Raw genomic sequence first — 15831 nt, 5'->3', positions numbered from 1 at the left:
TCAATACAAATTGGATTTAAGGTAATCTTTGACATATGCTTAATAATTTTATAATTAGCGAAATATGAAATTAAATTTGTATATTAGTAAAATAGGTGTTTTTACATAAGAATCGAATTTAGTTTATGTATGGATAGATACATGGATGTCAGCTTTACAACCTTTCAGCCTTTCCATCCCAATGGTAGGAGAGAACCAACATCTCCGTGTTCAGTGACTTCTACATACACTTCATGTGCAATACACACAGAAATAAGCAAATAAGTGGGAAAAAAAAAAACAGTTTTTTTTTTTTAAAGAAAAGAGTGAGAATTGGAGAGATGGCCTAGGAGTTAAGAGCATTGACTGTTCTTGAAAGGACTCCGGTTCAGTTCCCGGTATCCACATGTCTGTGGCTCCAGTTCCAGAAGATCTACATGCAGGCAAAACACCAGTGCAACTAAAATAGATGATAAAAAATGAAATCAGACACTATGGCACATACCTGGTTTACATAGTGAATTCTAGAAAAGTCAGGACTACATACATAGTGAGACCTTACCTCAGCATAAACAACATAAATAAAATTAGTAGTTGGAAATTCATTTACTTTTTAAAGAAGTTCAAGTGCCTAACTCAACTAGTTTCTAAAATCAAACATTGTAACATAATATAGTCTAAAAAGTAGACCAATTTTATACTTACATCCTGACAAATTATGGTAGGAAATTACTTAAAGCCTTGCTTGCTTGCTTACTTGAGACAGGGTCTCTATGTTGTCCTGCTATTCTAGAGCTTGCTCTGTGGACCAGACTGGTCTGGGATTCACAGAGATCCTTCTGAGTGCTGCTATTAAAGATGTGCACCACCATGCCCAGCTAAAGTCTTTGTCTGTCTGTTCTCTTCCTTATTAAAATTTTATTTTTAAATTTACTTACTTTCTGTATGTGAGTCACTGTCACTGTCACTTCAGACACACCAGAAGAAGGTGTCAGATCCCATTACAGATGGTTGTGAGTTACCATGTGGTTGCTGGGTTTGAACTCAGGACCTCTGGAAGAGCACTCAGTGCTCTTAACTGCTGAGCCATCTCTCCAGCCCTCCTTTTTTTAATTTTTAAAATTTTTTTCAACACAGGGTTTTTCTGTGTATCCCTGGCTTTGTGGAACTAACTTTGTAGACTATGGTGGCCTCTAACCCACAGAGATCAGCCTGCCTTTGCCTCCTAAGTGTTGGGATTAAAGGCATGGGAGACTACCACCCAGTTAGCCTTTTCTTTTTATAATTAAGCCACTATTGTTTCTGAAAGAGCTAAAACTTAAATATATATATACACGTCCACATGATAGCCTCAGTATTTCAGACCATGTTCATCAGCATTTTGTGAGTTTATACCACTCACAGTGCAAGGTTGTTGTGTGTTCAGAATCAAGACTTCAGTGAAGTCATACAATGTAACACTGAGGAATACTGCCAGAAACACCTCAGACTTATTACATATACATATACTTATTACATGTACATATATACATATACATGTTGCCAGTTATATAACCCTTTATTAGGACTTACTCCACCCTCCCCACTTTTTAATGTATATGAGAGCTCTGTTTGCACGTACACCTGCTTGTCAGAAGAGGGCATCAGATCCCATTATAGATGGTCATGTCTCACTAGGTGGGTGCTGGGACTTGAACTCAGGATCTCTGGAAGAGCGGCCGGTATTCTTCATTTCTGAACCATGTCACTAGCCTGACCTGCACTTTTAAAACTAGGAAATGACTAGGTAATGAAATTCTCCAGTTTCTGTAACTTTTTTTAGTTATCCCACCAAATGATAATATAATAAAGTTATCTTTGCTTGGTTCAGCTTAAAATCCTTTCTGTTACAACTTGTGAATTTAAGAGATTGTGTTTTAGGAAGCTGGAGAGATGGCTCAGTAGTTGAGACCTCTAGCTAGTATTGATGAGGACCTGGGTTCTGTTTCTAGCTACTCTGATTATAGCTCATAACCACTCAAAGACCTTTGAGTTTTATGTATTTTAGTGTTTGCATATATGTAATTGCATCACTTGGTGCCCTTGGAAACCAAAAGAGAATGTTCGATCCCCTGGAACTGGGTTTATAGAGTCTGTCAGCTGCTGTGTGGGTGTTGGAAGCTGAACCTGGATCCTATATAAAGTGCCACCTCTCCAGTTTTAGACTGTCTAAATCTTACCTTCATGATTTTATTCTTACACATAGACAGATATTTGAGAAAAACTGATACTTGTACTATAGGCTGTGTAGAAGGATAAGGCAGTGAGAATATTTTTAAGCTCGTGAGTTCAAGGCTACCCTAAGTAGGTAGCTCCACATGTAAAAGCACTGGTTCTCAAGCTTTATGGCTTGAATTCAATCACTGGTACATACACATAAAAGGAGAGGCTACCAAAAGTTCTCCATTCACTGTCGCATGTGCATATGTGCCCACACACTAATTAAATAAAAGTAGAAAAAATAATGGAAAAAAATATTTTTCTGACCAGCCTCCCTTGAAAAACAGATCTAAGGAGCCTCACCTCCTCACATACTTCCTGATGGTTTTTGGTGGTGCCAGTGTTCTTAGAGCCAAACTGCAATGGGCCAATGAGATGACTTCTTGGGTGCAGGCGCTTACCATTAAGTCCAACAGCATCTTAAGGATTCATGTGCTAAAAGGAGAGAACTGACTGATTCTTGAGAATTCTTTTTTGATTTCTAGAAGTGTGGTGTAGCACATGCCTTGTTAACTAACTATAAAGGATAGGAATGGATTTTTTTATCTGTTTTTTGTGTTTTGTAGAGTATATGTTTTCTTCTTCATTCTACCCTGTGGATCCTGAGAATTGAACTCAGGTCATCAATCTTGGCAGGAGGAATCTTTTCCTATTGAGCTGTTTCTCTAGCCACGGTTTTTAAATGTAACCTATAATGGGCAATTTGAAACTAGAATGGGGTCCCTCTTGCTATACTTTGCTTTCTTCTTTTTTCCTTTTCTTTTTCTCTGTTCCTTTCCCATTTTCTTTTTTTTTTTTTTATTTGTTTTTGTTTATTTTGAGGCCATTTCATTATAGGCCATACTGGCCATAAGCTCATCAATTTTCACTATTGGAAATTAGTTCTGCCAGGTGTGGAGGCATATGTCTTTAGTCTCTGCCTTTGGAAGAAGAGGCAGGTTCATTTCTCAGTTCAAGGCTATCCTGGTCTACACAATGAGTTCAGGATGTCAGGGATTATAATAGAGACCTGGCCCAAAAAAAGAAAGAAAGAAAAGAAATTAATTCTAGCTGAACAGAATAAAATTGGTGATGAGAAATTTAACAAAAACATGGTTTTACAAAATATTTGAATCATTTTGGATTGTGTGTGTGTGTGTCTGTGTGTGTGTGTGTATGTATGTTTTATGTATGTGAGTACCCTGTAGCTGTTCAGACACACCCTAAGAGGGCATCGGATCCCATTACTGATGTTTGTGAGCCACCATGTGGTTGTTGGGAATTGAGCTCAGGTCCTCTGGAAGGGCAGTCAGTGTTCTTAACCGCTCAGCCATCTCTAAAGCCTGCAATCAGTTCTCTTATATTGCTTTTCCTTAGAGCAAATAAGACTGTGCTTTGCTTTTTTTTTTTTTTTTTCATATAATACCTATTAATGTAAGTGTAATAAATCATAGCATCACCAGATCTCAGAAGATAATTTCTCCTTCAAGAATCTCTAGAGGCCATGATGTGTTAGTGATTCTCATCATTGCACTTGTTTTTTTGCTTTCTTTTCAGTCGTCTCTGTGGTAGTCCTTGTCCAGCAGTGTGGCCTGATGTTATCAAGCTGCCCTACTTCAACACCATGAAACCGAAAAAGCAATACAGGAGACGCCTAAGAGAAGAATTCTCTTTGTGAGTTTAGCAAAATCCTCTTATATCTCTTTTCTGTATCTAGCTTCTGTTGGTACTTGACTTTTTCTGTTAGTCTCAATTTAATACAGCAAACATTTTAATTACATTTTTTTGTTGTTTTATTTTTCTGAGACAGTCTCACTATGTATCCCCAGTTGACCTAGAACTCAGTATCTAGACTAGGCTGGCCTCAAACTCAAGATCTGTCTGCCTCTGTATCCTGAATGCTAGTATTAAAAGTGTGCTCCACCAAGCACAGGCACATTCATTCATTCATTTATGTATTTGTGTATGGATATGGGTGTGGAAGGAGTCCAATCTTCTACGTTGGCCTCGAGGAGACAATGCTATATGCATAATGTTTGGTAACAGGTGCTTTTACATGATAAGCCTCAATTAGCCAATTTTATTTTATTTTAAAGTATGAGTGTTTTTGCTTGCATACATGTATGTATATTATATCTGTGTGCCTGCAGAGGCCAGAAGAGGGTGTTGGATTTTCTGGAACTGGAATTTGGAAGAGCACGAGCTGGCATGTGGTTACTAGAAATTTAATTTGGGGTTTTGGCAAAAGTGCCAGTGCTCTTAACCTCTAAGTCACCTCTCCAGCTTTACTGTTGAAGAGTTTACATTATCAGACCCTATTTATGATTTTCTCTTCTGAAGGCCTTTGACAGATTAAAAACCTTTGAGCTTCCTAAGGAAAGAGTATAAAATTGTTGGTTTCATTAGTTTTCACCTGCACTATAGCATTTCTTGAATCATGACTTAGATCTGTAGCTCACATTAGCCAATTTCCAATTTTCTTTGCTTAGTTTTACATGGTGATGGAAATTCAAATAACTTTTTTCTTTCTTTTTCTTTTTTTCGGAGCTGGGGACCGAACCCAGGGCCTTGCATTTACTAGGCAAGCGCTCTACCACTGAGCTAAATCCCCAGCCCCTCAAATAATTTTTGATACAAGTTTCCTGGTTTGAGAACTATGGGGTGGTTGTGAGTTTCTCACTCCCCCTTTCCTTTCCATAGCATTCCTTCAGCGGCACTTGATCTGTTGGACCACATGCTGACACTGGATCCTAGCAAGCGGTGCACAGCGGAACAAACCCTACAGAGTGACTTTCTTAAAGATGTGGAACTCAGCAAAATGGCACCTCCAGAGTAAGTATTGTGACTGTAAAATGATTTTAAACATTCTGCTAGACTCAAATTGAGTGTTAGTGTGGATATATTAAATAATGAATCGATTTAACCCTATTTGATTCGTTATTTTCTTTTGTTTCTGGATCTCTAGCGTATATTGTGTTAAACAATGTCTTTGAAAATATTCTTTGTGTCTTGCTTTTAACCATTCCTTCTATTGTAATCATTGTGTTGTCACTATAATGAAAGAACACACACATTGAAAGAAATGGGTTTTTTTGTTTGTTTGTTTTTATAAATTCATCTTACTTTATTTATATGAGTGCATCATAGCTGTCTTCAGACACACCAGACGAGGGCATCTGATCCCATTACAGATGGTTGTGAGCCACCATGTGGTTGCTGGGAATTGAACTCAGGACCTCTGGAAGAACAGTCGGCACTCTTAACAGCTGGGCCATTTCTCTAGCCCAAAGGAACAGTTCTAATTTTAAATAGTTTTCATCATTGTCAGGTCAGTAAGGCTATGACACTTGTGTAGGCTGGCCTTGAACTTTGGATCCTTTTCCTTCAGATGCTTTTTCTAGCCAGAGAAGAACTGGGATGGTGTGGTGGTAAACACATGTAATCCCAGCATTTGGGAGGCTGTTGCAGCTGTATCCAGAGTTTCTAATTAGCCTAGAATAATGTTTTTGGCAAAAAAACAAAAGAGAAGACATGGATAATTCATTGCTCTGAAGATCTGTCCAGATTCATTTATTGCATAAAAATTTTGATATGTAAAACTTTTACTGGGGTTGGGGATTTATGTTCAGTGGTAGAGCACTTGCCTAGGAAGCGCAAGGCCCTGGGTTCGGTCCCCAGCTCCGGGGGGAAAAAAAAAAACAAAAAACTTTTACTGAAATTTAGGCAATGTTTGCATAGTTTTGTTTGTTTTTTGAGAAACAATATAGCCCTCAGTGACCTAGAACTCACTTAAGTCAACCAGACTGGCCTATAACTAACAGTGATCCTACTTTCTGCTGCCCCCCCTAGTTGCTAGGATTCAGAACATACCCAGTTTAACTCTAAATGAAAAAGTTAATGATATCTAGTCATGGGTATTCAATGAATATTTTAGTACAGTGGTGATTTAGTTATGATATGTTTATGCAGTTCCAAGATTTAAAACACCATGTGTGTGTGTTTGTATGCTTGTCCATTCTCTTGATAAGGTTCATGTAAAGGTCTGGGCATGTTGGGGAAGTTGGTTCTGGTTTTCTAACATAAAGATTTCAAAATTAAACTAGTGTCATTCTTGGTGGTAAGTCCTTTTACCTACTGTGTCATCTCCCCAGCCCCTTTTGCAGGCTTTCATAACTATTAATAATTTGTTCATCTCTGTGTTGTTCTTATTTATCCGAAGCTGAAACTTCACTAATAAAATTCTCTGTATTCTTTTTATACCAACAAAAGCAGTATTTGACTAGATAGGAGTTGGTTCTAGTGTCAGTAAGATTTTTATTTCTTACTGCATAAATCTTTTGGACTTTTATTTTCCACAAACTACCACTTACCATGATTATTTATTTTAACACTGCATTCTAATATTTATGATTCTTAATTCTATTCCCTGTGTTTCTTGCTTTTTTTATTTTAACTCATTATTCTTTCATTTACTAATTATTCTTCCTTTGTTTTCTGTTTCTCCAGCCTACCTCACTGGCAGGATTGCCATGAATTGTGGAGTAAGAAACGTCGACGGCAACGACAAAGTGGTATTGTGATAGAAGAGCAACCTCCATCCAAAGCTTCTCGAAAAGAAACTACCTCAGGGACAGCAGCTGAGCCTGTGAAGAACAGTAGCCCAGCACCACCTCAACCTGCTCCTGTCAAGGCAGAGCCTGGTCCAGGGGATGCAGTAGGTCAGTGCTAGAATGGAGCCTCTATGAAGTACACTTCAGTAGATTTTTAGGGTAAAATGCATGTATGTTCATATCACTGTCTTTTTGGCCAGTGGAACATTAGAAAACCAATTGATGTCCTCATTTCTAAGGAGAAATAACTTTCTGCATATAGTTTGGAAAGTTTGCAGTGGAGTATTTTCATTCCTTGCAATACAGAGTACTATATCTTACTTAGATTATGTGTAGAAGAAAGCATTCAATTAAATTTGTAAAATTTAAGGTTAGTTTACTCATGGATTTTTTTTTATTGATTTTTTTTTATGTTATAGGTGTTTTTGTCAGCATGTGTATCTGTGCACCTTTTGTGCTTGATGCCTCCAGATGCCAAAAGTGGATGTCAAATCTCCTGTGACTGGGGTTACAAATTTGAGCTAAGATGTGGGTGCTGGGAATCAAACCCAAGTTCTAGAAAAGCAACTTTTAAAACACTTAGCCACCTCTCCAGCCCTGACTTACATCTTTTGAGCAATAATTTTTTTTTTTTTGTGCATAAGTTGTTAGGTTAGGTTTGATAAGGCTTTAGAATCTAGTCAAATTAAATCTTAATTGCTGAAAGTACTGGTTCTGTAGACTATTCTTGACCTATATAGTAAGATTGTGTCAAAATAACCATTATAGCAAATTATTATCACGTTCTTTTTTTTTTAACTGCAGATCTATTTCATTTTCTCTTCTCTATCAACCCAATGGCCATGTACTTAGGATCTTCCTGCCTCAGCCTCTAAAGTAGCTGAGATTGCAATGTTGTTTCCTACATTTGGAACACATTAGAATCATCCAAAAACTTGAAAAATAAACACCCTCAGATCAGTGTGGAGGCAGATAGCTGCATCACAGCCTGGGGAGATGGAGTCATCTCTCACTGCACACCAGTTTTGAGGCTAGTCTGGGATACACAAGATAAATAATCCTTAAATGCCAAATTTCTTGGCACATTATGTCTGTAATTCTTAGATCCATCCTAACAGTTTTTACATATAATAATGATTGAAAATCACTGGCCTAGAAGTTTATAGATAAAATGTAGTCACTTTTATCTATAGTGCAGAGATGTTTTAGTTAGTCCTTGTGTTTTATTTGTTTTAATGTTTTTTTTTTAATGGAGGTGGCATATGATGTGTTTAGAGATCATATGACAGCTTACAGGAGTTGACACTCCATCCAGTACATGGGTCCTGGGCACTCATGCTTGGTGGCAAGTGCCTTTACCTTGTGCAGCATCTCACTGGTCCAAGCTTTTGCATTTTAAAACAAAAATAAAGAATTAAGTGTGGTGTAATAATCTGAGATTAAATTATGATGAATTAAAAATGAAACTGCCTTTGGATATTAGAAATGACTTTTGTCAATTTTGAAGTAGACAAAGGGCCTTGCCCTTCCTTGTCATCTTATATTGGCTCCACTCTCGTCCCACAGGCCTTGGTGACATCACACAGCAGTTGAATCAAAGTGAATTGGCAGTGTTATTAAACCTGCTTCAGAGCCAAACTGACCTGAGCATCCCTCAGATGGCACAATTGCTTAACATCCACTCCAATCCAGAGATGCAACAGCAGCTTGAGGCCCTGAATCAGTCTATTAGTGCACTGACTGAAGCCAGTTCCCAGCAGCAAGACTCAGAATCCATAGCCCCAGAGGAATCATTGAAGGAGGTACCTTCTGTATCTGTGGTCCTGCCTCCTGCTGAACAGACAACTCCAGAAGCTTCAAACACACCAGCTGACATGCAGAATATGTTGGCAGTTCTCTTGAGTCAGCTGATGAAAACCCAAGAGCCAGCAGGTAACCTGGAGGAAAACACCAGTGACAAGAATAGTGGGCCACAGGGGCCCCGAAGAACCCCTACAATGCCACAGGAGGAGGCAGCAGGTAAACAGACCGGTCATGAATCTCAATGAGCTCAGGTGCTTTTGATCCTCTTAAAAATCTCTTAATGTTTTCTTTTTTACAACATTGATCTCAGTTTCAGTTTTCTGTAATCTAGTCTACAGGAGGACATAGCACCAAATGATGTTATTTCTTGACCAGCCTATTCATTTAAGTCTCAAAGCACCTTTCATATATTGATAATTTTTCCAATTAATAAGGTACTGGTAAGTAAAGCCCCTGTATTCTAATCAAGGAAACCAAAGCTGTAGATAGTGAGATACCTTGAAACCAGTATGTATGTGATAGCAAGCTAGTCCTAGAGAATCTGACTTTCAAATAAACAACAAGTTATTCTTTATATCTAGTGGAGTGGATCCTGGATACCAGAATCTTATGTGGAAGATACAGTCAAGAAAGCCGTAATAAAATATCGTTTCAGTTCCTGAAAATAATTGGGGATTTGTTTTGAGCAAACACTTTATATTTTTTTTCCAAACAGTAATAGTACCTAAAAGAGGTTAAGTCTGTGTTTATGAAAGGGACAATGGAATCAGAAACTAAGCATCATGAAAAGAAAAAACAAAGTCTAAAGGGGAAAAAAGTGTTATGCCTTCTGTCACATGACCACACCATTCAGTATTGGAGGGCAAGCATTGTAAGTTCTCTAATCAATTCTGAGTCACAATCTGTTTGCTATCTTACTATTCGAAAATGTTTTCAACTCCTTGGAAATGCTCATTGGCCTTGAAGACCCCATGAATTGGGGAATAAGAAGAGACACAGACTGAAGAGGTATACTAACTCTCAACTTTAGGATTCTGCATTTACATTTCATTTGGGCCCATAAAGAAAATTTATTTTCACTAGTATAAGGTCAAATACATACCCTGTTTTTTCATATGTGAAAATTATTCAAACTGAAAGACAATAAAATTAACCTTTTGCTTTGTGACTAGGTAAACTAAGAAATTTAAGTAAATCTGTGATCTGCTAATGATTAGCAGACAAAGCTAGAACTTGTACACATGTCTTGATTCACTCTGCTATTCTCTATGATGATCCAAGTGGTTTTAATAGGCAAGATAATAGAAAAGGCCATATACAGGGACTGGAGAGATGGCTTAGAAATTAAGAACACTGGCTGCTCTTGCCGAGGACCTGGTTCAATTTCTAGCACCTTTATTGTGGCTCACAGCTGCCTGTAACTCCTGTTCCAGAGGTTATGGTACCTTCTTCTGACCCCACAGGAACCAGGTACACACATGACAAACATACATGCATGTAGGCAAAACACTTACACAATAAAAATAAATAAAGATATAATTTTAAATAAAAAGCTATGTAGAATTAAAATAGGTTTATCATCTCCTGTCTCAGATTCTGATCCTACCCTGTCATCCCTCAAAAAATAAATAACAATTTTCAACTCAAAATCAAAGTACCCGAAAGATCTTGGTCAAATTAAATAACACCAGATAGAAAAATGTTCACCAAATAATCCAATAATCTATCAACCACATAATGATGTTGAACTGAAAATAAGTCATAGCATATAGCTAGAAATTGGATATGCTTTTTAGAGGAGATTGTAAAAATGCCACAGCTAAAAATGAATAGACATACTACTGGGTGTGGTGTACAGTTTTGATCCGAGTGCTCAGGAGGCCAACCTCGTCTGGTCCTACTCAGGAAGTTCCATCCAGCAAGGCCCTATTTAAAAAAATAAAATAAAACAAGCACACACACAAACACCCCAACATCCACAAGTGATGATTACAGTCATTCCTGGGTTATCTAGTATCACTGCAGTTTTTAGCACAAACTGACCTCAAGACTTTAAGGTCCTGCCTCCTGCCACCACACCCTGGTGCCCCGACTTGGCCCTTCCACTGATCAGAGGGCAGACTGTATAAACCAGAAAGGTGATCTCAGTTTGGCAGTTTAGTTTTTCTATACTTGTTAAGAAAGAGTAATGGTTGGAATCTAATAAATAAAAAGAAAATTTAAGCTATTTTTACCTTTATTTATGCCCTTCATTAGTACGAAACTTAGAGTAACAACATCAAGACTTTTAAGTCTGAGGACAGTGTGGTTTATAATTTATATTTTTAGTTTTAATTCCTTTAAGCTTTATTAACTTCAGTAGTTCTTAATGGAAAATGGTATAACTGGAAGAATGTAAACTTAAACTGTCACTTGGTTTTTGTTTGTTTTCTTCTAGTATTAAAAACTTGGTGATTGGTTTTTTTCTTCTAATGTCTTTGGTACTTGGATATCCTTATAAAGAGAGATAAGTAGTATTGACAGTAAAAGACTTTGAAATATATTACATGGTTGTAGTTCAATTACCTTATCATTTCAGGTTATTCTCCAAGTTGTAAATTTTCAGTAGATGATTTCTTCTGCCTTAAATTCATTTTTCCCTGCTACTAAGCTGACCAGCCAGTGAACAGATAACCTGGAGGTATATGTTATAAAGTGGGCTATTCAGTTTCAAAGCTGAAAGCTGATGCCCTGCCTCCTCTTGCCTCCCTGGCTTATGCCCCAATCCCAGAAACTCTTAAACTGTTTACCTTTGTTATTTCATACACAACCTGGCCTCATTCTTCACTGCACAATGTTAAAATTGTTTTTTATTTTTTTGTATGTATGTATGTATGTATTTATTTATTTATTTATTTATTTATTTATTTATTTATTTATTTATTTATTTATTGAGACATGGTTTGTCTATGTAGCTCTGGCTATTCTGGAACTCACTCTGTAGAGCAGGCTGGCCTCAGACTCAGAGATCTATCCACCTGACTCTGTTTCCTGAGTGCTGAGACTATAAGTTTGTGCTACCAACTTGTCTGTTGTTTTGAGAGTGCTTTCATCTGCATTCTCAGGGATGGCAAACTCAATTACTATTGTTGCCTTTACAAAGTATACTTGAGAAATGTATTCTATGGGAATACCAAATTGTAACCAAAAACTGTTTTTGGCATATCTAAGTAATGCCATTACATCACTAACTAACAAAATAGAAAAAAATGTTTTAAAATGTTCCCATAGGAAAAAGAAAAATTTGGAAGATCAGACCAAAATGTGAAACTTTTTTTTAAAAAAGCAGGTTGAATGACAATACTGAAGACATTAATCTTACTATGTTTTTGTCTCACTAATTTTATATGGCCTCAAACTCCTGTCATTTTCTCTCTCTTATATTTTATCCTTGTAAGAGTTTATTTTCAGGTAGATTTAGACAGTAGTGAAAAAGCAAAAAAGTCTGGGGACATGGTTCAAGAAAGAGATCTTAGTAATAATTGAGTTTAGTATTAGTTCAGTAAGAATGAACCCATTTTTATCAGCAGTCCAATTCTTCGTTATGCTACTAGAGTTATTTTTCTTTTTCATAGCATAAAAAACATGCAGAAGGTAAGAAAACAAATTAAAATTAAAATAGGATTACTTTGGTCTTTGCAATTATTGCTATTATTCAGGAAGCTGTGGTTCGTTAATATACTTTTCCTGAGGATATGGTCATAGAGAGAAGTAACTAATTTGGAGAGGCAAAATGTCCTTTTATACATGTTGAGAAATTTTTTTTTCTTGATTGCATCTCTCCTGTATATTCTTCAAATTGTATTTCAGCTTAATTTTCTATCAAAAAACACTGTGTAAATGTGTTAGCCAGGTTTGCATGTTGTACAGAAAGATTATGTCCTAGAAATATGACCATAGAGTGTATATTGTTCCTTCTCATCTTCCTTCTTTCTGCTTTGTTTTTAATAATGTTTTGATCTAACAGCAGAAGGGATGGAGATGTTGCCAACAATCTGCATGTTAGAACAGTTCTTTAAAGAAGAAAATCTCAAAACAAAAATATTTAGGACAGTCATTTGAAACATAACATCTTTTTATACCAGCCGTCAGATCCAGAATGCAACTGTTTTACTTCTAATCACTTGATTATTTTATTCATAAATTTCAGTTTCCTGGTCCCAAGATTTTTTTTTAAAATATATCTGGTTACTTGTATTGGTATTTATTTATGTTGGACAGTATGTGCTTGTGTTTATAATCACATGTGATTTTAAGATGGTATTTAAAAGAAGTAACCCTTCCACAGCATGTCCTCCTCACATTCTTCCACCAGAGAAGAGGCCCCCTGAACCCCCTGGACCTCCACCGCCGCCACCTCCACCCCCTCTGGTTGAAGGCGATCTTTCCAGCGCCCCCCAGGAGTTGAATCCCGCCGTGACAGCCGCCTTGCTGCAACTTTTATCCCAGCCTGAAGCAGAGCCTCCTGGCCACCTGCCACATGAGCACCAGGCCTTGAGACCAATGGAGTACTCCACTCGATCCCATCCAAACAGGACTTACGGAAATACTGATGGGCCTGAAACAGGGTTCAGTGCCACTGACACTGATGAACGCAGTTCTGGTCCAGCCTTGACAGAATCTTTGGTTCAGACCCTGGTGAAGAACAGGACCTTCTCAGGCTCTGTGAGCCACCTTGGGGAGTCCAACAGTTACCAGGGCACAGGGTCAGTGCAGTTCCCAGGGGACCAGGACCTCCGTTTTACTAGGGTTCCCTTAGCATTACACTCAGTGGTTGGGCAACCATTCCTGAAGTCTGAGGGAAATAGCAACTCTGTGGTACATGCAGAGACCAAATTGCAAAACTATGGGGAGCTGGGACCAGGAACCACTGGGGCCAACAGCTCAGGAACAACCCTTCAGTGGGGGGGCCCAGCTCAGTCTTTTGGAAAACCCTACCGAGGGGCTGCAAGAGTCCCACCACGAGGGGGAAGAGGGAGAGGGGTTCCTTATTAACACAGAAACATCAAATGCCCTGAAAGATTCCTTCCCTATCCATCTTTCCATCTAGTTCTCTGATCCTTTAATGAAATCACTTGCCAGAGCAAGGTAATCATCTGCATTTGGCTACTGCAATGCTGTCTGTTGTTTTCCTTGCTCACTTGCTGCTAGCAGGCGAGTCAATGATGTTGGCACCAGTTCTTCCAAAAATGGGCAATAGCCAGAATATTCACTTCTCTGTGTAGGAGCTGTAGTAGAAAATATGGAGAAAAAGACACATTCAACTGAAAAGTAATTGTTGCACTAGCTCATTGCCTGCACTTGAGCAGGAGAAAACTATCCTGTTTTGAGATGGCTCTGGAGAGGCTTTGATTTTTAAAAGTTTGTTGGTTTTTTTTTCCTGTGTGTGTATGTGTGTGTGTGTGTGTATATAGTTTCTTTTGAATTTTTATTTAGTTTCCCACCCCAACCCTCCCCACATCCCCCTTTAAAGAGAATAGTGTTCACAAAGTCTGAGCTCCTCTTAGACCTTCGCTAGAAGGGTAACAGTGGACTGGCTGGCTTAAATGTTTCCTTCCTCTCTACCATCTCATATTTGTGAGCACTCCCTTTACCCCTGTTGAGCATCTTGTACATACCTTTTTCCAAATAAATCATCCTTAGGTTTGCTCAGTTTGACAGAGTTCTGTCCCTCTTCCTGCAGACACAGCAGGCTGTAGACAACGGCATTCTTGGGCAAGTAGGAAGCCTACCCAGTCTTTGATTTTTGCTTGTTTACTTTTTTCTCCTTCCCCTCTCTCCTTGTCACCCCCTCTTTTCTTTTTCCTCCTTCCTCCCTTGTGTGTTCACTCCTATTATTCTCTTTCTCTGTATCTTTTTGAGGCATTTGTTTGGAAAAAAAAATGCATAGTAGAGATGCCCAAGAACCTGGAATAATACCTTCCCTCTTTCTTTTTTTCCTTTTTTTTTTTAATAAAGGAAAGGAAATGCAAACTCCTACATTGTTCTCCGTAACTCTTCAATTCTAAAATTTTTGTTTTTTGTTTTGTTTTTGTTTTTTTAAGCCACGTTCTGGTGGGGAAGTTGATTTATAAATGGGCAGCATAGGACATTGGTGCTGAACTGTGGTTAGAGATGATACCTCCATACCTATAGGGGTAATAAGATCAGTAAGCATGTTGTTTACATGAATATTTTTGTGTTCTAAAAACAAACAAAAAAAAAAAAAAAAAAAAACTTTCAAACAGCCTTGTGATATTGTCAGAGGAAAATCCTGAAGCTACATGGACACATAACCCCAGTATAGGGTATATATCTGAAGATATATCAATTCCTGATACCTTTAAAGAAAACATTTTAAGCAGGGTCCATGAGAAAGAGCAGTATTGATAAGTATACGTCTCAGCATATACATCGATTTCTTACAGGGATCATTTTGTTTAAGGTAAAGGGTGTGAGGTATGACTTCCTGACAAGAACTTTGCCTTTGCAAAACGTGAAATGAATGAGAGGAAAGATTTCAGAGTGGGATAACTTGAGAGGCCTCTCAACGGCTTCCATTTCTGGGTATCAGCATCTGGAGTATTTTAAAAACAGACTTAGGTCATATAATTGATCTACACAGATGTAGGCGTTTGTGAAATGTAGATTAAGCTCCCTTTTACAAAGACAAACATACTTCACCATCTTGGAGATTAGTTTTCAGAAAAAGTGAAATTTCATGTTTCAATACTAAGTTCTTAAATTAAAAATATATTTAGAAAGGTATATTAACTTTTTCAAAAATTTAGAGGTAAAAGAACCCTCTTCAGCTACATAAATTGTTATTTTCCCTTGTTACTGATATATATATATACCAGTATGTATATTTCTTTATTTTCTGGTTTTGGTCTGACTTTGTCATAGGCCAAACGTTAATAGTAAGTGAACCTTCCAGCCATTTGGCTTTGATAGCTTTTTATGCCAGGATGCCTGGTTAGATATCCGACATGCTATCCATAGACTGCATTAAGGTTTATTTGTACCTTCAGTCTCCTGACTAGTCAGTCCTCAGATGTGGGCCTTATTTTAGAATATTTTAATGTAAGGTATTGGGCTCCAGTCTCCTAGTTTTGATTAAAGAAGCTGAGCTAGTATACTTTAAGTATCTGTTCAGTGAAAAAGAGTTGTTTTCCCATCAAAT

The 15831-nt window shown here is 37.7% G+C and overlaps 1 protein-coding gene across 5 annotated transcripts in view; it reads left to right on the top strand.

The window, feature by feature from the left end:
- The window catches only part of Cdk12 (cyclin dependent kinase 12), a 63838-nt gene that overhangs the window by 37296 nt on the left and 10711 nt on the right, over positions 1-15831 (top strand). For 2 of the 5 annotated variants that reach the window (XM_032914085.1, XM_032914084.1), the window contains exons 10-14: positions 3775-3891; positions 4918-5049; positions 6724-6935; positions 8394-8846; positions 12958-14889. In XM_032914085.1, coding sequence (XP_032769976.1) covers positions 3775-3891; positions 4918-5049; positions 6724-6935; positions 8394-8846; positions 12958-13664 — 1621 coding nt within the window. In that variant the 3' untranslated portion in view covers positions 13665-14889. Of the gene's footprint in view, positions 1-3774; positions 3892-4917; positions 5050-6723; positions 6936-8393; positions 8847-12957; positions 14890-15831 lie in introns of those variants that run through there. The other 3 variants (XM_032914087.1, XM_032914086.1, XM_032914088.1) reach the window with 3 other exon arrangements.

The sequence above is a fragment of the Rattus rattus genome, chromosome 9, assembly GCF_011064425.1.
Source record: "Rattus rattus isolate New Zealand chromosome 9, Rrattus_CSIRO_v1, whole genome shotgun sequence".
NCBI lineage: Eukaryota > Metazoa > Chordata > Mammalia > Rodentia > Muridae > Rattus > Rattus rattus.
The sequence above is the reverse complement of the archived record's forward strand: the minus strand, read 5'-3'. Positions and strand labels throughout refer to the sequence as shown.